Source organism: Ipomoea nil, unplaced genomic scaffold (genome assembly GCF_001879475.1).
Source record: "Ipomoea nil cultivar Tokyo-kokei standard unplaced genomic scaffold, Asagao_1.1 scaffold2975, whole genome shotgun sequence".
Lineage (NCBI taxonomy): Eukaryota > Viridiplantae > Streptophyta > Magnoliopsida > Solanales > Convolvulaceae > Ipomoea > Ipomoea nil.
In genome coordinates, this window is record NW_017619403.1 from 69,789 (window position 1) to 91,929 (window position 22,141).

Here is a 22,141-nt window from a genome sequence, read left to right on the forward strand (position 1 = left end):
ATGATGGAGGTTCGAGGTATTTTGCGATTTTTGATATACTTGATATTTTTCTGTGTTTTGAGATCGATTAGGTCAAAAACTGAATTCGATTGTATATTTGTGTGCGTTAATGCGATCAAATTTGGTGTCAGTGTATGTTTCTTTTGAATTTGTGATTGATGTTGATTGCGTAGAATTGTGAGATTTTGGTGAGGGTTTGCTGGTGATTGCAATCAATGTATGCGATTTTGGGTAGAATTTACAGGTGATTTCAGTGTTTGGAGTGTTTACTCTGATCATAAATCTTTGCACTTTGCATGTGTCATAATATTGCAACTGTACATACATAATGCTTGACCTGTACATTCATACCGTGTGAACTATATATTCATAACAGTTTTTGATACTCTGTAGCTATTTGTAAAGTGAATGTCAGTAAGTTGCATGTTATATGTTCAACAATTTTACAGTTGTATGTTTATATATTTGATTGATTTGTGTATACTGTTTATGTATTTACAGTGAACGAAGCTTTGGTGGATGATTAATTAAGTACAGCTCAAGGAGATTTAAACATTGACAGATCTTCCTCGATTCCAGGTTTTTAATAGTGTTTAATGTCAATCAGATTGCTTTTGATTCTATTATTATAGATAAAGTTTTAGTATATATATATATATATATATATATATATATATATATATATATATATATATATTTTTTTTTTTTTTTTTTTTTGGTGTTTTATTGCAATCAGTGAATGAAGATTTGTTGGGTGATTCATTAAGTACAGATCAAGGAGATGTAAACATTGATGGATCTTCTTCTATTCCAGGTTTTTTACCAGTGTTTACTCTTATTTAGAATGTTTTTATTCAATAAGTATAGATCAAGTATGGTGATTTGTGATGGTTTTTATTGTTATATTGATGTTCTTGACCATATATGTATTGTGATTATGTGAATATAGTTTGATGAAGTTATGAATATACACTATGAAATTATGAGTATGTAGGGTGAAATTATGAATGAACAGATATGTAGTTTTGAATATACAGTCAAGCAATTATGAATGTACAGTTTTATAGTTATGATTATACACTATGGAGTTATGAGTTTGTAGGGTGAAATTGTGAATGAACAGATATGTAGTTTTGAAAGCAGTTATGAATGTACAGTTTTATAGCTATGAATATACAACTATGGAGTTATGAGTTTATATTCATAATGTTCAGTGAATGATATATATTTTTTTATCATTTGATGGAAAATCCGTTCCTATGTAGAGCATGGCTGGATTTATTCGGCATTCCCCTCCCCCCCCCCCCCCTCTACATTGGAATTATATCTCCATCAAATGTTATTATTTGTTATGAATGAGGTTATATATTTTGTAATTGCAGTTGATGAAGATTTGGTTGGTGTTGTAGTAAGTAATGGTGATGAAGCTTTTGAATTATATAATGAACATGCATATAGAGTTGGTTTTAGTGTGAGGAAGGGTAAACAACGTTACAAGGCATCTACCAAGACAATTCAAATGAAGAGGTTTTACTGTTCTAAGGCTGGTTTTAAGTGTAAGGCAGATGGTGGTGTTAAGCTTTACTCAAAAATTGATACAAGGACAGGGTGTGGTGCATTTGTTCAGTTTGATGTGGGTGGAGATGGATTGTAGACAGTTGCAAAACATATGAAGGTGCACAACCATGAGCTATGCGATTTAGACAAGAGTCATCTACTTCGTTCACATAGGAGAGTGGGAAGTAACCAACTTTCATGCTTAAAAGACTTGAAGCAGAGTGGAGTTGGGGTGGCAGGGGGTATTAGGTTTTTGAAACACCAATCAGGCGGGTCTCCATTGGTTGGTTTTACTAGTCGCGATGCTTATAATTCGTTGGCTTTTGATACAGTTAAGAGTTTGGATGGAACTGATTCAAATTCGTTGAATGAAATATTTAGGAGGAGGCAGTCTAATGAGTCTGACTTTTTTTTTTTATTTTGAAGTTGATTCTGACTCAAGACTGTGTAATTTTTTTTGGAGGGATGGTCAAATGAGACGGGATTATGAATTATTTGGAGATTTGTTAGTGCATGATACAACATATCGCACTAACAAATATGATATTATATGTGGGCCGTTTGTAGGGATGAATCATCATTGTATGAATGTAATGTTTGGTTGTGGGTTTTTGAAGAATGAGAGGATCGAATCCTTTGTGTGGTTATTTAAAGCCTTTTTAAGATCTATGGATGGCAAGTGTCCACAATCGATTATGACGGATCAATGTGCAGCCATGGCTGCTGCTATTTCCATAGTTTTTCCAACATCACGCCATCGTCTTTGCATATGGCATATTGGTGAGAATTCGAAGAAGCATATCAAGACGTTAAGGAACAATAAGGAGTTCATGGATATCTTCAACTGCTTGCTGAAATACACAGACACAGAAGCTGAATTTGAATTCTATTGGACTAGGTATGTTTCTGTTTATGGGTTTTTGTTTATGAATATACAGTTTATACGTTATGAAGTTACAGTATAGCAGTTATGAATATACAGTTTAGCTAGTATATTTGCAAATAGGAATATATGCCATGGATATGAAATATATGCAAGCAGGAATCTGCATTATTTGAATTATGAATATACAGAACATTAGTTATGAATATACAGTATAGCTGTTATGAACCTACATTATATTAACTATGGATATAAAACTTTTGCAAGTAGGAATTTCCATTATATGAATTATGAATATACAGTACAGAAGTTATGAATATACAGTTTAGCTATTATGAACCTACAATATACCAATTATAAATATACAATATTTGCAATTATGAATCTGCATTCAATGAATTATGAATATACAGTATATTAATTATGAATCTACAGTTAAGTAAAAATGAGTGTACAATACATAATTTGCAGGATGGTGATTGATTTTAAGTGTCACAAGAATACATGGCTAGGGAAGCTTTATGACTGTAGGGAGAAGTGGTGTCCAGCTTTCAATAAGGATTATTTTTCTGGGGGTATTCTATCTTCACAAAGGAGTGAAACAACTAACCATTCAATTTCTAGAAGGTTGTCTAAGACTGCTGGTTTGTGTGATTTCTACTCATCGTTTGTCAGTGTTATTTCTGAGTGGAGAAGTAAAGAAAATGGTGAAGACTTTCGATGTGCTCAAGGTGTACCTGCGATGTTGATTGACAATGTGAAACTTCTTTCACATGCCCGAGAGGTGTATACAATTGAAATCTATTTTCTGTTTGAGGAACAGTTAATGAAAGGTAGTGCGTGTCACCAAGAGGTTGTGTTTAATGATGGGTGTCAATATAAGTATCATGTGTGGCGACCGGATGTAGATATTATTAGGCATGAAGTTAGTTTTAAGCCAATTAATATTGATATTTCTTGCAGTTGCAAATTGTTTTCCGAAATGGGAATCTTGTGTTGTCATTGTATACGCATACTTGATATAAATTGTGTTGCTAGTATTCCGGACAAGTACATTATGAAAAGATGGACCAAAAAGGTTGCAGCTGTTAGGAATGCGAACTTTGATTCACTGTTTTATAATGTTGGTATTCCTCCTTCAATTTGGGTTGTTGAGATTAGTAAGAAGTTTCAAAAATTGGTTGTTTCAAGTCAAGACAATAGTGTAGCTAGACAGTTTTGCGATGAAGCTGTTGAGAATGCAAAGAAATTGATTGAAGCTGAGAATGGGAAAATGAATACTGAAGGGTGTGGTGATTCATCTTCAAATGGTATTGTTCAAGATCCTTCAAGCCGGAGATTGAAAGGTGTGCCTAATAAAAGGATGAGTAGTATTATTGCAAAGAAGTACACTATAGCAAGGGGAAGAAGGAGTGCTGCAAACAAGGTTGCTTCAAATTTAAAGGGTCCCGTTCAATCACTGGTTTTGGAAAATATATCTGAGATTGCTGGTGATGGATATCTTGTACATCCAACTTCTAGTAGTTCGCAGTTTGTTCGGTTTAATAAGAGTTTAGGTGAGAATGTAGTTGCAGAATGAGATTGTGACATGTCAGTTGGTTAGATTTGAACTTTATATTCACAACTTTTATATATACATTTACAAGTTCTGCAGTATATATTCTTACTACTTGTTCTTTATTTTTTTAAAGAGGTTTAAACAACTATGTTGACAGTGTACATTCATAATTATAATAGTGTACATTCATAACCCCAAAACTGTACATTCATAACTCATTAACTGTACATCCATAATGCGATAAGTGTACATTCATAATACTTGTTCTTTATTTTTTCATGTTTACATTTAGAAGTTTTTTTTTATATATATTATTAATATTTAATTATTATGTGTAGTAAGAGGTTCAAACATCAAAGTTGAAAATAATAAGTTTTACCACTATATATTTATAATTGTAAGGTCATAATGTCAATGCTATGTGTTTAAAATTCCAAAGCTGTGTATTCATAACCACATGATTGTACATCCATAATGCCATATACGTACATTCATAATCCGAATACTGTACGTTCATAATCTCATAATTGTGCATTTATAATGGCATAAATGTATAAACATAATCTTATAACACTATCCCTAACGTACTGCTGCTTATATATATAGTTGATAATTGCAGTAGTCGTAGAGCATACAACAAAACTTACACATAATATTGCTAAATCAATTGTCTTGAATCCAATTAAAGTTGATGATGAGGATTAGTGGTTCTTATCTTCAGTGGCTTCTGTTCCTTTTGATTATTCAATATTCAAATGGCTGCTTTGAGAATGAGAGAAATGCACTTCTAAGCTTCAAACACAGCATTACTTTTGACGCATTCAACTCTCTTTCCTCGTGGGGAGGCAGTAGAGATGATGATGACTGCTGCAAATGGAAAGGAATTGGCTGCGATAACACAACAGGCCATGTTGTTGCTCTACATTTGGGGAGTCAAGACTTACAAGGTGAAATCAGCCCTTCCTTGCTTCATTTACCGTTTCTCAATTTCTTGGATCTTAGTTTCAATGAATTTGATACAATTCCGAGTTTCATTGGCTCTCTCAACAACTCGGTCCATCTTGATTTTTCTCATAATACTTATTTGTTCGGGAATGTCGTCCCTCCTCATTTGGGAAATATTTCCACTTTGAAATATCTTCACCTTGGCAACAGTCTTGAATTAAAAGTAGTTGACACCTTGGAATGGATTTCTCATCTTTCTTCCTTGGAGTATCTCAATATGGATTCGGTAGACCTTCATTCTGTTTCAGATTGGCTTCAATCAATTTCAAAGCTTTCTTTGCTGAGAACACTAAGCCTATCTTCCTGCAGCCTTCCAAGTCCCCCATCATCACTTTTGCACATCAACTCTTCTAGCTTCCTACAACACTTGTCTTTACAGTATGGAAATATAGCAACTTTTCCCCTACTGAATTTATGGCTAAACCAAAGCTACTTCCTTCAATATCTGGACCTTTCCGGTAATGTTTTGGTAGGTGGCGATAAGGACATCAAATTCTTGAGGCATCTTGACAAGTTGAAAATTCTAGATTTATCGTCCAACTCTTTTTCTTTCAACTTTTCACAACTTATTTTAAGTTGTGAAAAATTGATAGAGATTTTGAGATTGAATGATAACAAAATTGTGGGATCACTGGATGATACCATAGAGTTTAATTCCATAAGAGAATTGAAATTGGAGAACAATCAACTTTCTGGTTCACTACCTGACATGTCAACAATGTTGTCCTTACAAATTTTGGCAATTGGCAATAATCACTTCCATGGAAACTTAATGGGAAGTAACATCGGCCACCTCTCCAATCTCAAATTTCTAGATGTTTCTTCAAATTCTTTGAATGGAGCCATATCTGAAATCAGCTTCTCTAATTTTAGCAAATTGGATGTGCTCATCCTGTCTGATAACTCTTTGACACTGAATTTAGACACCCACTGGATTCCCCCATTTCAGTTAAGAGGTCTAGGCCTCAGATCTTGTGAGTTGGGTCCCAAATTTCCTAATTGGCTCCACACACAGACAAAACTAGATACACTTGATGTCTCAAATAATGGAATTTCAGATCTCTTTCCTCAATGGATCACCAACCTATCCAACTTACGTTATTTGATTGCTTCTCAAAACAGAATTCGTGGAAAATTACCAAACATACCATCAACTTTCAATCTATTAGTAGACTTTAGCAACAATTTGCTAGAAGGTCCTATACCAAACAATTATTCAGGATTATTTACACTGAACCTTTCCAAAAATAAGCTTTCTGGAACCATTTCATTTCTGTGTACAAATATTTCTGTATGGCTTTGTCAACTTGACCTTTCAAACAATTTCTTTACCGAGAAAATTCCTGAATGTTTGGGGAAATTTAAGTACTTGTATAGTTTAAACTTGGCAAATAATAACTTCTTTGGTGAAATCCCCTTATCCATAGGACACTCGGATACAATGGAATCACTACATTTGAGAAACAATAGGTTTTATGGGGAATTTCCTGTGTCTCTACAAAATTGCACTTCATTGCTGGTTTTGGATCTTGGAAATAATTATTTAACTGGGGGTATTCCTGCATCGATAGGAGAAAGCTTAAAAGAGTTGAAGATCCTTTGCCTGGATTCAAATGAACTAAAAGGATCAATCCCAATTAATATCTGCCAACTTCAATCCATTCAAATAATGGATTTGTCTTCGAACCATTTATCTGGTTCCATTCCAACTTGCTTCAATTCATTAATGACTAAATATGATGAATGGATGCCAAGTATGGAGACCTATGGGATTGTTGACTCTCTCGAAGAAGTTTTCTTTGATTATGAATGGCTTATGTGGAAGGGTATAGAGGTGGAGTAGGTTAAGAACCTCAAATTCATGAAGCTCATTGATCTCTCAAGCAATAAATTGGTTGGAGAAATCCCAGTTGAGATAATTGATTTGCATATGCTTAATTCCCTAAACTTGTCAAGAAACAAGCTGACCGGATTCATCCCAGACAAGATTGGTGAGATGAGGTCGCTAGAGAGTCTCGACCTGTCAAACAATCAACTTTCTGGAGCAATACCACCGAGCCTTGCTAGTATATCATTTCTTGCTCACTTGGACTTGTCGAACAACAATTTGTCTGGTTGTATTCCACTCGGCACTCAGTTGCAAGGATTCAGTGAGGCTTATCAGGGAAATTCAAAGCTACGAGGGCCTCCACTTCCAACAAACTGTCATAGAGATGAACCTAGAAATGCTCCACAACAAGGGGGAATTGATGAAATTGAAGAAGATGAAGGATGGATAATTTGGGGCTTTGACTTCTTTGTGAGTTTGATACTTGGATTCATTCTTGGTTTTTGGGGAGTATGCGGAACCTTAATACTCAAGCGTTCTTGGAGACATGCATACTTCCAATTTTTAGAAGACAAAAAAGAAAAGCTTTGCACTGCCATTGTAATCTATGGAGCCAAATTGAAGAGAGGCATGGGAGTTAGCTAGATTGAAGTAAAAGGTAATATATTTAAGATAGATTCTAAAATTTTCATTTGAAATTACAATATATTTTCGTTTAGTAATAAAGATTAATAAATATATGGTCATGCATACCATGAAAACAGGATCAACTCATCTTCTTGAGCTGCAGGAAGTACGAATGAAGGCCATTGGAGTACCTCCGATCCATGTCATTCTAAATAAAGTTCAATCATGTGCATGTATTTGTGTGTTTGTATTCATATTTCAAGTCATGTAATTCTATTTTGTTCTATATTGTGTGTATTGAGGTTCTACAATTATTATATCATAGTCTACCTTGTAAGGTGGACTATTGAAATAAAGTTCATTTTAAATATATCGAAGTTTCATTTTTAATATATTTAATAATTACTTTTTTCTGTGCGAAAATTAAAGTTGTTTTTTTAAGTATACTACCAAAGAATGAATATTTAATAAATTAAAAATTAAATTTTAATATATTAAAAATGAACTTGATGTAAGTGGTCCACCTTGTATCATGGTCCATAATATAATTCGTCAAGTTTCAATACTAAATATCATTTCTTAAAAATTCAGGTTGTTTCCAACAACATTGGAATATGGGCCAAAGCCCCGGGATGTTAATGAATTTTACTAGTCGCCACACAATTGGCATCCCGCATGAGAAGCGGGACTAGCCCAGCCGGAGGATCATGCAGAACCGTCGTTCCCCACGTAGAAGATTGACCCAAGTTGGCGAGATAATCCGCACACTGGTTCCCTTCCCGAAGGACGTGAGTGAGAGAGAAATTATTGAAACTGTTGAGCAGGTTCTTGCAATCAAGAATAAGAGAATCTTCCACCATTGAAAGGACCAGCTTCATTTTGGAGCACTTGAATCACAGCCGTTGAATCAGATTCTCTTCAATATTGTCAAAGCCGTACTGTTTTGCAATGCGAAGTCCTTTCCGAAATCCCCAAAGCTCCACGACAAAGCTGTTAGTGATCCCAATTTTAGTAGTGAAGCCCATCACCCAAACCCCATTGTTATCACGAAGAAGGCATCCAGCGCTAGCCATGTTAGAGGCTGATTTTTTAGCCCCATCCGAGTTGAGTTTTATCCGACCGGCGAGTGGGGGAGTCCAGTGCACCCAGACTTGCCTAGCATGCACCATGCCATTGTGTTTAAAGAGAGCTTGGAAGTCTTCAAACTCGCTCGTACTGGCTTTCCTGACGTCATAACCCAATTGTTACTGAAAACCACCTCATTCCTAGCTTTCCAAATATTCCATAAGATGTGGGGGAAGAGGAGGTGCCAACGGTCATTCCTGGAGCCCTGCATTTTGCCGCTGCAAGCTTCTTCGATCCACAGAGAGAGAGGGAGGTGGTTGTTGATGACAAAGGCTGGAGGAGGAGAAGATCTGTACCAGCAGTCATTTGCCAACCTACAATGTCTGAGAAGGTGATCCAGCGACTCTTCTTCCATGCCACATCTTGGACAGGAAGTATCCATCGTGAGGCCCCTCTTCACCTGTTCTGCATTAACCAGAAGCCCATTGTTGATAATTCTCCAAAGAAACAACCGCACCCGTTCTTTGCACTTGAGACTCCAGATCCACTCATAGTCCAGGAGTTGTCACCGGTACCTGAAAGAAAAGAGAAAGCCGAACTAACCGTGATCATACCTGAGTTTGAATGGGGCCAAAAAGGTCTGTCAGCCTTACTCGTAATCGGAATGGGAATTGCACGGATTTGGTGTATGATATTGTCTGTTAAGAGTGAATCTAGAGCTCCGACGTTCCAGGTCCCATTGTCTTGCATCACGTCCCTGACTTTCAGGTTGGCCGACATTAACGGAGCTGAGGGTGAAGTGATCTCAGCCAGAGGAGAATCCCCTACCCATCTATCGTGCCAAAAGTTTATGGAAGCACCTATACCAACTCTCCACCGAAGACCCTTACTAAGAATGTTTTTACCTTTCATAATGCTACGCCAGCCCCAAGAGCTGTTGGCAGTGGCGGTCATGAAAAGAAAATCTCCATTTTTAACGTATTTTTCCTTCATGATCTTGACCCAAAGTTTGTCCGAATAGGAAAGGACATGCCCGGCCATCTTGGTAAGGAAAGCCATATTAAAATCTTGTGCTTTTCTGAGACCAAGGCCACCTTGAAACTTAGGTTTACAAATATCGTTCCAGCTAACCGTGTGGATTTTTTTCGTGTCCTCCGAGTGACCCCAAAGAAAGTTCCTGCAAATCTTATCAATGAGTTTGCAAGTACTTACCGGAAGCGCCATGGATTGCATTGTGTAAGTTGGGATGGTCGCCAACGAGGCTTGGACCAAGGTCTTTCTACCCGCCATGCTGAGAGCACTTGCTTTCCAATTGGCGAGTTTGCGGCGCATCTTGTCAATGATAGATGAGAAGGTATCTTTTGAGATCCTTTTATGGAGAATTGGAATGCCAAGATAAGTCCCTAGATGGGACGTGACCGGAATGCCCATCATATCTCCAATTCTTTCTTTTAACCCTGTGACAATGTTAGGAGAACAAAAAATTTGGGACTTTAAGAGATTTACCTTAAGCCCCGAGGCATTGCTAAACCGGTTGAGTCAATCCATGATAATGGAGGCTTGATGAGAAGAGGCCTCCCCAAAGAGAAGTAAGTCATCCGCAAAGAATAAGTGGGACAAGCCAACACCCCCTTGCGTAATAAAAGTGGGTTTCCAAGACTTATTAGAGACAAGTCTCTGAATATCAAAAGCTAGCCTTTCCATCACAAGATTAAACATATAAGGGGCCATAGGGTCACCTTGGCGAAGGCCCCTTCCTGGAACGAAGGAACTAAGCCGGCCCGTTCCAAAGAATAGAAATCTCACTTTCTTTAAGGGAGAACAAGATGATATCAATAAGGTTACCTGGGAAACCGAACCCTTCCAGGGTGTCTTTGAGGAAATCCCAACTTACACTATCAAAGGCTTTATGTAGGTCCACCTTGACTACCATGAAGCCCTTCTTGCCACGTTTATGATTTAAAGTGTGAACAACTTCTTGAGTAAGAACCACATTATCCATAGTAGATCGACCAGGGAGAAAACTGTTTTGGTGGGGCCCAATTAACCTGCACATAATAGGTCTTAATCTATTAACGAGAGTTTTTGAAATTACCTTAAAGGCAATATTGAGGAGAGTGATTGGCCTGAAGTCCGCCGCCGTCTCTGGGATTTCCTTTTTGGGAATAAGAGTCATAAACGCCTGCAAAAGAGGTTTAGGAACTTCTCCCGTACTAAGAGCCTGATTGACCATATGCGTTAAAGTTTGGCCAATGTCATTCCAGAAAATTGGTAGAAGGCAGCTTGAATTCCGTCCGGCCCCGGACTACCGAATTTCTTCATGCCAAAGACGGCCCTTTTTACCTCGTCCAAGGTGGTTGTACGACACAAATTATGGGATTCCGACCAGGAGATAGTATTACTAGTGCTGATCGGGGTGAAATCCGGGAGATCCACTGTGCCAGACCTGGAAAACAGAGAAGAGAAAAAACCAGAAATATGATCCATTGGAGAAATCGGGTTGTCCGTCCACTCACCATGGATTTTTAGAAACCTGGCCCGATTTTTGTTCCTTCTAATCAATCAGCAGAAATAATATCACAAAATATGGCTAAAATAATTATATTTGGTAGGAAAAAAATGTAATTAGTTTTTGATGAGTCAAAGTCTATTTTAGGGCTAGATTTTAAATCCCCAAAACATTAAATTTAGTAAGTTAGACACTCATTTTTTGTTCGCAACAAAATCGCTATGTAATGGAATTAGAGGTAGTTTATCACAACAAGACTTTAGTGTTGATATCAAAGTGAAGTCACCAACATCAAACCAGCACCGAGCTGAGCTAACTGCCAGTTTGACCAATAGTTATGTTGTGCAACCGAATGCACCATGCGCATGGTGCATACGATGCAAAACGGCGTCGTTTTGACTAAAAACGCGCATCCCACTTAAAAAAAAAAAATTCAGGTTTGATTCTCGACAATAGTATTATTGTGGATATATAGTTATGAATTTCTGGATATTTAGTTCATTCATTGTGGATATTTAGTTCATTCATTGTAGATATTTACTTCATTCATTCACTGTGGATATATAGTTATGAATTTGTGGATATATAGTTATGAATTTATGAATATTTAGTTCATTCATTGTGGATATTTAGTTTATTCATTGTGGATTTTTACTTCATTCATTCACTGTGGATATATAGCTATGAATTTGTGGATATATAGTTATGAATTTATGGATATATAGTTATGAATTTATAGATATATAAAAATGCTATTGTCGGGAATCGAACCTGATTTCTTTTTTAAGTGGGACGCGCATTTTTTTAACCAAAACGACTTTATTCATTCACTGTGGATATATAGTTATGAATTTGTGGATATATAATTATGAATTTATGGATATATAAAAATGCTATTGCCGAGAATCGAACGTGATTTCTTTTTTAAGTGGAACGCGCGTGTTTTTAACCAAAACGACGTCGTTTTGTGTCATATATACCATGCGCATAGTGCATTCGGTTGCATAGCATAATCTGCGCAGTTTGACATTTCCCATGTTTAAGGAAAGTTAAAAACTTTCGCAGCAAATACTTGAGCCTTTTCAAAAAAGTTTAAATTACTAAAACTCTACACATGCAAATGAAGCCTAAAAAACTTAAGCCCAATTACTCTATAAAAGTATAATTTTAAATCATAAAAGTTAGCCCAAATTTAATACAAACCCATGATACAGAACCAACACAAAATTAACAAAAACAAAACACTTGCTAGCAAACCAGGACATTGCCCCAGCTTCCACACCCTGTCTTCAACCACCCCATCATTATTAGATGGATCATGGTTCATACAACTCTATGTATAGACCATAAATAAAAAAAAATACATTTTTAATATACTAAAAGTATTAGAAATTTATATAGTAATGGAGATTAATGGTTCAGATGAACTACCATGAAAAGCTTAAATAATATTTGGAGTTGTGGAGTTATAAATATTATTTCAGTTTGGTAGAAAATAAGTTGGGAAAATTGATTTGGAATCGAAGCTTATTGATTCGTTGGTGTTAACGAATCGTTTGTTTTAACGAATCAATGATTTCGGTAAAGGCTTAACGAAAGTTTGATTTCGTGCTTTGCCTGGACGTGTGAAATGAATTAACGAAAGTTGATTGCCCTATTGTTGATTTCGTTGGTTAAAGCCAAATGGTTTCGTTGGTTAAAACGAAATGTTTTAGTCCTAAACAATGAGGTTCACGAATCTATGCATGAAATGGTTTGCACCTTTCGGCCAAGTGTTTTTGACGAAACCTTATTTTCAAAAGCTTTTGGTTTGTGTCCACAGCATGCATTTAAGTATTAATATATATAATTTATTTATTTATTTATTTTGCATGTTTGCATGCAATGAATTAATATATATATATATATATATATATATATATATATATTACTTTGTTATTTTTTATGCAATGCATGAACCTACGAAGGGCCACATCATATGAATATATATAATATTCAATTATATATTTCCCATGTTTGATATATCAGATAAGATGTATCTTATGGAAATTAAGTTTTAAATTTAAATAATTAACTTCCATGTAACTTCTCCAAACTGCTATATTTACATCTATAAATATTTGGAGAAATGTCTGAAAAGAGAGATGCAATAAACTTGCATAAGACTGAGATATTTCACAGTACTGCATTTCTACAGGAAATTCTTAAACAAAGAAACTTAAGAATTTCATTATCTTCTTGTATCCTATAAGATTAAATCTTGAACCTGGTTGCTTCAATTGAGGGAGATTTAAAGCTTATAGGAAAGTGATTACACGCCTGAAGATCTCGTTTCCTCACTTCCCTATCATCAAACACTCCATTTTTCTAACAATCTATAAGCTTCAAAATCTGTTTCTGAGGAAGGATGAGTTCTGGACTTCTGGACTTTGCAACCAACTTCCCTAAGTTGGAGAAGTTTGAAGGCGTGGGCTTCCGTAGGTGGCAGAAGAAGATGAAGTTCCTCCTTGCGGCTCTGAACGTGGCATACGTACTAAGTACCCCAAAGCCGGAGGAACGGGAGGATGAGACTCTTGAGACTACTCGCCGAAAACTCAAATGGGAGAATGATGACCTTGCTTGCCGTGGCCATATTCTAAACGGTATGTCTGACACCCTCTTTGATATTTATGAGTATGAGGAATCCTCAAAGGACCTCTGGGATGTACTTGAAGCAAAGTACATATCTGAGGATGCCTCCAGTAAGAAATTCCCGGTAAGTGAATTCAATGATTATAAAATGGTGGACAATCGTCCGGTCATGGAACAATTCCATGAGATTGTCAGGATACTTGGGCAAATGAGGCAACATGATATGCATATGGATTATTCCATTGCCATAGCCAGTATCATTGATAAGTTTCCCCCTTCCTGGAAAAAAGGTACAACGTACCTTAAAGCATAAAAAGGAAGCTCTTACCATGGAACAATTGGGGGTTGACCTTCGGGTTGAGGAGGGAATCAGACTGCATGAAAGTAAGAATGCAGGCAGTGCAAAGGTCACCGGGGCTTCAGGTTCTGTCATCAACATGACGGCAAATAAAGTGGGAACCGTAAAGGGAAAGGGAAGCCAGGAAAGACCACAAATTTTTGAAAGTTTAAGAAGAAAGGAAAAGGAAAAAGAAAGGCATCTGTATCATGCTGGGTGTGCAACGGTCCACACTTTAAAAAAGACTGTGAAATCTGGAAGAAAAGAAAGACACAAATGGAAGGTAAAAATTCTGGTGATCATGGCCAGGGAAGTGGCCAATGGAAACAAGGTAAAATAATTAATCTTGTTTCTGATAGTACTGAAAATTTCATTGCTATGATATCTGAAATTTGTGTCATGCAGACTGATGACTCGTGGTGGGTTGACACTGGGGCAACCAGACATGTCTGCAAGGATATAAATCTTTATAAGATTTATAAAAGTCTAAATGATGGTCCAAGACTGTACATGGGAAATGATTCCATGGTGAAAGTCAAAGGCATTGGACAAGTTGAGTTGTTGCTTACTTCAGGAAAGAAGTTGACAGTCACAGATGTGTATCATGCCCCAGATGTTAGAAACAATTTAGTTTCTGGCATTGTATTAAACAAGTGTGGTTTTAAACTTGTTTTTGAAGCAGACAGATTTATTTTATCCAAGGCCGATATCTTTGTAGGTCAAGGATTTCTGTCTAACAATATGTTTAAGTTGAATATTAATAATATTGTTGGTTCTCTGTATTCAGTTTGTACATCTTCTTTATGGCATTTTCGTTTATGTCATGTAAACTATAAACGTGTATGCGAGATGGCTAAAGATGGATTAATTCCATCCTTTGATCTGAATATGGAACAATGCAGTGCATGCATGTTAAATAAAATAACTAGGAATCCTTTTCCTAGTATAAAAAGGAATTCAATTTTACTTGAATTAATTCACAGTGACTTGTGTGATTTTCATAGCACCCCATCTTTGGGAAATAAAAAATATATAGTCACATTCATTGATGACTATTCAAGACTCTGCTATGTGTACCTCCTGCATTCTAAGGATGAAGCCTTAGAAAAATTTAAAATATTTAAATTGGAGGTGGAATTGCAAACTAGTCGGTTAGTAAAAATATTACGTACTGGCAGAGGTGGTGAATATTATGACCCATTATTTTTCCAATCTGTTGGTATCATTCATGAGACCACAACTCCTTATACACCACAACAAAATGGTGTAGCAGAAAGGAAAAATAGAGTACTCAAAGAAATGGTAAACTGCATGTTATCAGTTTCCGGTCTGAGTGAAGGTTTCTGGGGAGAAGCCATGCTAACTGCATGTTATATTCTCAACAGAGTTCCTAACAAAAGAAATAGGGTAACTCCCTATGAACTTTGGCACAAAAGAAAACCAAACTTGAATTATTTGAAAGTTTGGGGTCGCAGGGCCGTGGTACGGTTGCCGGAACCTAAACGAAAGGCTCTGGGAGAAAAAGGCATAGACTGTATTTTTATAGGATATGCAGAACACAGCAAAGCATACAGGTTCTATGTTATAGAACCAAATGACTTTATTTCGGTTCATACCGTAATAGAGTCCCGGGATGCTATCTTTGATGAAAATCATTTTTCATCAATAAATAGAACTAAGGATTTAATTCCTAGTTCTAGTGGGACCAAAGTTGATGATCAAATTCATGATCATGCAAGTTCACAGGAACCTGAGCTTAGAAAAAGTAAAAGAACAAGAAAAGAAAAAACATTTGGACCAGATTTCTAAATGTACTTGATAGAAGGATCAAGGGAGTCTACAGAGACTAAAAATCTATATTATATTAATATAGAGGTTGATCCTAATACTTTTGAGGAAGCCATGAATTCTCAAGATGTTGCTTTCTGGAAAGAAGCAATAAATGATGAGATGGATTCTATAATGAGGAATAATACGTGGATTTTAACTAATCCACCAAATGGTTGTAAACCAATAGGCTGCAAGTGGATTTTCAAAAAGAAAATGAAAGTTGATGGTACCATTGATAAATTTAAAGCCAGACTTGTCGCACTGGGCTTTAAGCAGAAAGAAGGAGTTGACTTCTTTGACACTTATGCTCCAGTAGCAAGAATTGCTACTATAAGATTGTTAATTTCCATTTCGGCTATACACAATCTAGTGGTTCACCAAATGGATGTTAAGACTGCATTTTTAAATGGTGAATTGGAGGAGGAGGTTTATATGAAGCAACCAGAAGGTTTTGTGGTTGCAGGCTAATAAAGTAAAGTTTGCAAATTGATTAAGTCACTTTATGGCTTAAAACAAGCCCCTAAGCAATGGCATGATCGGTTTGATCAAGTGGTGCTTGCTAATGGGTACAGAATAAATCAGTTAGATAAATGCATCTACAACAAATTTAATAACCAAGGACAAGGGGTTATTATTTGCTTATATGTAGATGACATGTTGATTTTTGGTACTGATTTGGAAAAAGTTAAGGAAACTAAGGATTTTCTTAGTTCCAGTTTCTCCATGAAAGATTTAGGAGAAGCAGAAGTTATTCTTGGAATAAGAATAATTAAACTTCAGGATGGTGTAAGTTTAATACAATCTCATTACATTGAGAAAGTGTTAAAAAGATTTAATCACTTTAGTGGTTCCCTTGTTTCTACTCCAATTGATCCTTCATTGAAGTTAATTCCAAATGAAGGTGATCCGGTCTTACAATTGGAGTATTCTAAAGTGATAGGATGCCTTATGTATGCAATGACAAGTACTCGGCCTGATATTGCTTTTGCAGTAGGGAAACTGAGTAGATACACTAGTACTCCTAGTGCAGTACATTGGATGGCATTAAAAAGAATTTTAAAATATCTGAATAAAACCATTAATTATGTTTTAAAATATTCAAAAGATATTTCTATCCTTGAAGGATATTCTGATGCCAGTTGGATATCAAATCAGGAAGATTATTCCTCAACTAGTGGATGGGTATTTCTGCTTGGAGGAGGAGCTATCTCCTGGGCTTCTAAAAAGCAAAGTTGTATTTCAGACTCAACTATGGCATCTGAATTTATTGCATTGGCAGCAGCATGCAAAGAAGTTGATTGGCTAAGGAATTTAATTCTTGAAATTCCAGTTTGGCCAAAACCGATGTCACCTGTTTTAGTACATTGTGACAGCGCTACTACACTGGCCAAAGCATATAACAGCGTTTATAATGGCAAGTCAAGACACATAGACTTGCGACATAGCTATGTGAAAGAGCTCTTAAGTAATGGTGTTGTAGCACTAGACTTTGTACGGTCCTGGTTCAGTCTAGCGGATCCGTTTACAAAAGCCTTGGCAAGGGACATGGTTTTAAGGACATCGGAAGGGATAGGTTTGAAACCCGTTGATAGTCATGAGATGAAGGAAAGCTCAACTCACGCCTAAGTTATTACGTTAGGCCTTGAATTCAATGTAGATGATTACTTCATTTATTGGCGGCAAGTACTATATTAAAAAGTATCCCTAAAGTAAGTACTTGGTCTGCATTGTAGTAGGGATGAGTTTTACTCTTAACTGATCTTTCGAAAAAATGCTTGGTCCAGGGCATGAAATAAAAAATCAACCTATGTGAGCATGAAGTGTGGCCGTTTCAACAAGTGTGGGTTTAGTTTGGAAATGCTTGCTAATGGATATGAACACAAGGCCTTTAATAGTGTCAAGTTATTTTGAGTTGTAGTAACTGTAAAGCATGAGTGTATTATATCTACGTTTCTTCAAAGAGACTGCGTGATTCAAGGTCCGTCCATCACTGCAATCCGAATTAATGTAACGGATATAATACTATGTGAAAGTTCAATCTGTAAGACACTTTCATTTATGCATGAGTTTTGGATCTATCTTGGTACAGTGTTAATTTTACTATATAAATGGAGGAGGAATGTTGGAAATTTATATAGTAATGGAGATTAATGGTTCAGATGAACTACCATGAAAAACTTAAATAACATTTGGAGTTGTGGAGTTATAAATATTATTTCAGTTAGGTAGAAAGTAAGTTGGGAAAATTGATTTGGAATCGAAGCTTATTGATTCGTTGGTGTTAACGAATCGTTTGTTTTAACGAATCAATGGTTTCGGTAAAGGCTTAACGAAAGTTTGATTTCGTGCTTTGCCTGGACGCGTGAAATGAATTAACGAAAGTTGATTGCCTTATTGTTGATTTCGTTGGTTAAAGCCAAATGGTTTCGTTGGTTAAAACGAAATGTTTTAGTCCTAAACAATGAGGTTCACGAATCTATGCATGAAATGGTTTGCACCTTTCGGCCAAGTGTTTTTGACGAAACCTTATTTTCAAAAGCTTTTGGTTTGTGTCCACAGCATGCATTTAAGTATTAATATATATTATTTATTTATTTTGCATGTTTGCATGCAATGAATTAATAAATATATATATATATATATATATATATATATATATATATATATATATATATATATATTACTTTGTTATTTTGTATGCAATGCATGAACCTACGAAGGTCCATATCATATGAATATATATAATATTCAATTATATATTTCCCATGTTTGATATATCAGATAAGATGTATCTTATGGAATTTAAGTTTTAAATTTAAATAATTAACTTCCATGTAACTTCTCTAAACTGCTAAATTTACATCTATAAATATTTGGAGAAATGTCTGAAAAGAGAGATGCAATAAACTTGCATAAGACTGAGATATTTCACAGTACTCCATTTCTATAGGAAATTCTTAAACAAAGCAACTTAAGAATTTCATCATCTTCTTGTATCCCATAAGATTAAATCTTGAACCTTGTTGCTTCAGTTGAGGGAGATTTAAAGCTTATAGGAAAGTGATTACACGCCTGAAGATCTCGTTTCCTCACTTCCCTATCATCAAACACTCCATTTTTCTAACAAAAAGTACATTATTTATATACATAAAGTACATTATTTGAGTACTAAAAAATACATTATTTTATATACTATCAAATAATACACATTCAGTACACAAATAGTGTACTTTAGTATATTAAAAATGCACCTTATATTCATGGTCCGCACAATAATTTGCCTCAATCAATTATTGTACCATGGACCATGGACCATGGACCATGGTTCACTTTGCATTGTGGACCCTAATTCAAAAGTTATGTGTCTACGATTAACATATTATATATGTGTCTATACAAGGTGAACCATGGTCCATGGATTGTTCCTGAGCTAAGGCTCAGAAGTGGCTAAGGCCAAATTGATTCACTTCTTGGGCTGCGGTCCACATGGGCCTCGGTGCTATGACCCACCGACCTGGACGCGCTAGGCGGTGTGTAGGGCCAATAAGCCGTGGAAGACTGTAGTCCACCGACTTGAGTAATCAGTCGGTTTGTAGGGCTACGACTGGCTGCGATCCACCGAGTGATGGGACAGCGGTGTGTAGGGCCGTAGTCTCCGAGGATCTTCGCCCTGCACCGACTGAGTCCAGCTCAGCGGTGTGTCGGGCTTGATCCGCTACGGTCCACCGACTGTACGCATCAACGGTGTGTAAGGTCGTAAGTCCCCGCTTGTAAAGGGGATCGCGGTCCACCGACTGTGCGCGTCAATGGTGTGTCAGATCGTGGTCCGACGTTGAGTTCGTCAGCGGTTCTCAAAGGGTTGGTTGTGATCAACTCCCCTCATACCGCGGTACTGAGGTAGGGTGCTGTGGGGCCGTGTTAATGCTATAAGCATTAACCCTCATGTTCGGGGCATGTGATTGGTCCTGGGTGCCATCAACGATTATGTGAATTGAATGATGATGTGTTTGAATTGAAAAGTGGTTTGTGACCTTAGATACGTATTCCTTATGATGTTATCTCTACTTAATTGTTTATCATTGATTAATGTGCTTGTCCCTATTTGCTGAGTCTATTCCTGGTTTTAAAGCTAGAGTCTCCTAAGTATATATCTTCCTGCTTCAAAATGATTTTCCTATATCTATATGATACTGCTAATTCTACGTAAGCAATATAAATAACACGAGACCAATTAAAGCAAGTAAAACCTTTATTGATCCCGGTAAAGGCCCTAAGTACAATCTACTTGGCTGCTCTGAGTACCGACTGACTGCGGTCGGGATTCTCTAACAACAACCTATCGATCGTCCAAAAGTCCTCTACACTGTAGCTACTGTGGGTATTTATAGCCGTGACGCCGGAGACAAGCTTCCGGCCGTTCGGCATGCTCTCCACGTAGCCTCCACGTATCCTCCTCCCGGGTGCCCTGCCTGTCGTCGTAGAAAGCCGCCACGTGTCTTTAGCCAGCTCTCTCGCCTAAGGACCACCGCTCGGGGTTCATAGCATCGCTCGGGCAACTCCCGGCCGGTCCCCGACCGGGTTCTCCTCAAGGAGCCCGACCTGTTACCTGCAAAGACATAGACAAAAGGACAAAGGCATCTCGGTCGTGGTGAAGCTATGTCGGTCGGGATATTCCCTACCAAGAGCCCCCCAACCCGGGCCTTTTTGATCGTCCGGGAAAAAACGGGACGGGATGTAGAAGTCCAACCGTCGGCTCCTAAACCGACCGGCCAGCTGTCATTCCCTTCCTCGCCACGTGTCGGCCACTGCCGGCCTCTGCGACTGCAACCGGCGCCTCGGAGTCAGCGCGGGTCGTGTCACGCAAGTGGATGAGTTTCCCGCCTAAATGCTCTCCTATAAGTAGGCCTTTGGGGCCCTCATTTGAACTTTCCTCACTCTTCTGCTTCAGTCGGTAGCCTCAGAGAGCCCCGAGCAACAGATCAGCACTCAGGTCGAGCAAAGCGAAGCTTCAAGTCCTTTTCAAAGTCCCTCCACTCGGTAAGCTCTTCGTCCTTCTCTTTTCTTTATGCTTTTAGCTTAGGTAGAACTGCTTAGGTCGACTAACAGTCCCGGGTACTTCAAGTCCCTTACTAACCCCGACCGACCTTTAGGTAGATCGAACAAAATGACGGACTCTGACAGCCAGAACGCCTCCATCGCGGACTACGATGAAGAGGTCGAGCACCTCAGCGACGAGGAAGTGGACATCATGTCCTACTCTCCTGAGGCTGTTCACCGACCGGCGCCAGCCCCCGAGCACACCGCGGGACAAGACGGGTCGTCTAGCTCGTCCGGGTCGTCAAGCTCCGGCTCCAGCGGGTCGGGAAGCTCCAGCGAGGAAGAAGAAGAAGAAAACACGTCGGGGAGACAAGGATCTCCGACTACGAGCGTTAGGGAAACGCCGACCCGGGTGGTTGGGGACCACCCGGAAACCGGTCCACAAGAAGGCGACCGGGAAGGTACTCCCGAGCCGGCCGAGGAAAATACTGCCGGACCGGCCGCCCCGGTAGCCGCGGAGTTCGAGTTCTTGAACAGCGAGAACGTCGAACGACAAATGAGCGAGCTGACTAAGGGCGAGGCGAGCAGGATCGCCGAGCGACTCATGGGTCGGGTAGAATTTGACACCAGCCGGCGGTTGGGGAATGTTATCGACCGACATCGGGGCAAGTGGATCGGGATGCACTACGACTCCCTGATGGCCCCGATCGCCATTCCCTTCACCCCCCTCCTGAACGCCTTCTTGGCTTATTACCGGGTCGTCCCGGCCCAGATCTGCCCGAACGCACACCGAATCCTGGCCTGCTTCCCACAGATATGCGCTCGGCACGAGGCCGAGTGCACGATGGAGCTTTTTAACTACATCTACCAGGTCAAAATCCTACCGGGCAGCTACGGAGGCGGGTTCCTGATGCTGCAATCCCGGGCCGACATGTGTGCAATCAAGGGACTGCCCGGGAACAACAGGGGGTGGAAAAACAGGATTTTCTCCCTTAAGTACGAGCCCTGGATCTTCCCGGTCGATCGCGTCTGGAGCACACATTTTCGGAAACAAGTGGTGCCGGACGAGACTCAGGCGCTCAAGGAAACGGTTGCTCGGATCTCGAGCGAGATTCATGAGTACACCATCTTTCGGACGGCTGACAGTCTGGAAGCAGCCCAGCTCCCGCCCCCGACCTATGAGCTAAGGGAGAAGTACCTGCCCGTGCCGATGGGCGTAACGGTCGCCAAGCCCTCGAGGCGAAGGAAGAAAGGTTTAACCCGAGCCGTTTATC

The 22,141-nt window shown here is 38.4% G+C and overlaps 2 protein-coding genes and 1 long non-coding RNA gene across 3 annotated transcripts; all 3 read left to right on the plus strand.

Annotated features, from left to right (window-relative positions):
- Positions 1 to 2,252: 2,252 nt before the first annotated feature.
- On the plus strand, positions 2,253 to 4,019 carry LOC109163012 (protein FAR-RED IMPAIRED RESPONSE 1-like). The gene is made up of 4 exons (XM_019311734.1): positions 2,253 to 2,337; positions 2,422 to 2,455; positions 2,912 to 3,310; positions 3,404 to 4,019. The coding sequence occupies exons 1-4, from the start codon at positions 2,253 to 2,255 to the stop codon at positions 4,017 to 4,019; spliced, it is 1,134 nt and encodes a 377-aa protein (XP_019167279.1).
- Positions 4,020 to 4,692: 673 nt separating this feature from the next.
- Positions 4,693 to 6,846, plus strand: LOC109163013 (probable LRR receptor-like serine/threonine-protein kinase At4g36180). The gene has a single exon (XM_019311735.1). It carries the CDS (start codon positions 4,693 to 4,695, stop codon positions 6,844 to 6,846), a length of 2,154 nt encoding a protein of 717 aa, XP_019167280.1.
- A 112-nt stretch (positions 6,847 to 6,958) lies between these two features.
- Positions 6,959 to 7,848, plus strand: LOC109163144. Its single transcript, XR_002051203.1, has 2 exons — positions 6,959 to 7,489; positions 7,596 to 7,848. It is a non-coding gene; the product is annotated as an uncharacterized LOC109163144 (long non-coding RNA).
- Positions 7,849 to 22,141: the final 14,293 nt, after the last annotated feature.

What these genes read in the sequence shown, in the direction of transcription:
- LOC109163012 (XM_019311734.1), top strand. Translation starts at nt 2,253, where the DNA reads ATGACGGATCAATGTGCAGCCATGGCTGCTGCTATTTCCATAGTTTTT. An exon ending in TCTTTGCATATGGCATATTG is followed by an intron (nt 2,338 to 2,421) that starts GTGAGAATTCGA and finishes TGAAATACACAG; the next exon opens with ACACAGAAGCTGAATTTGAA. An exon ending in TTTGAATTCTATTGGACTAG is followed by an intron (nt 2,456 to 2,911) that starts GTATGTTTCTGT and finishes CATAATTTGCAG; the next exon opens with GATGGTGATTGATTTTAAGT.
- LOC109163013 (XM_019311735.1), top strand. Translation starts at nt 4,693, where the DNA reads ATGAGGATTAGTGGTTCTTATCTTCAGTGGCTTCTGTTCCTTTTGATT.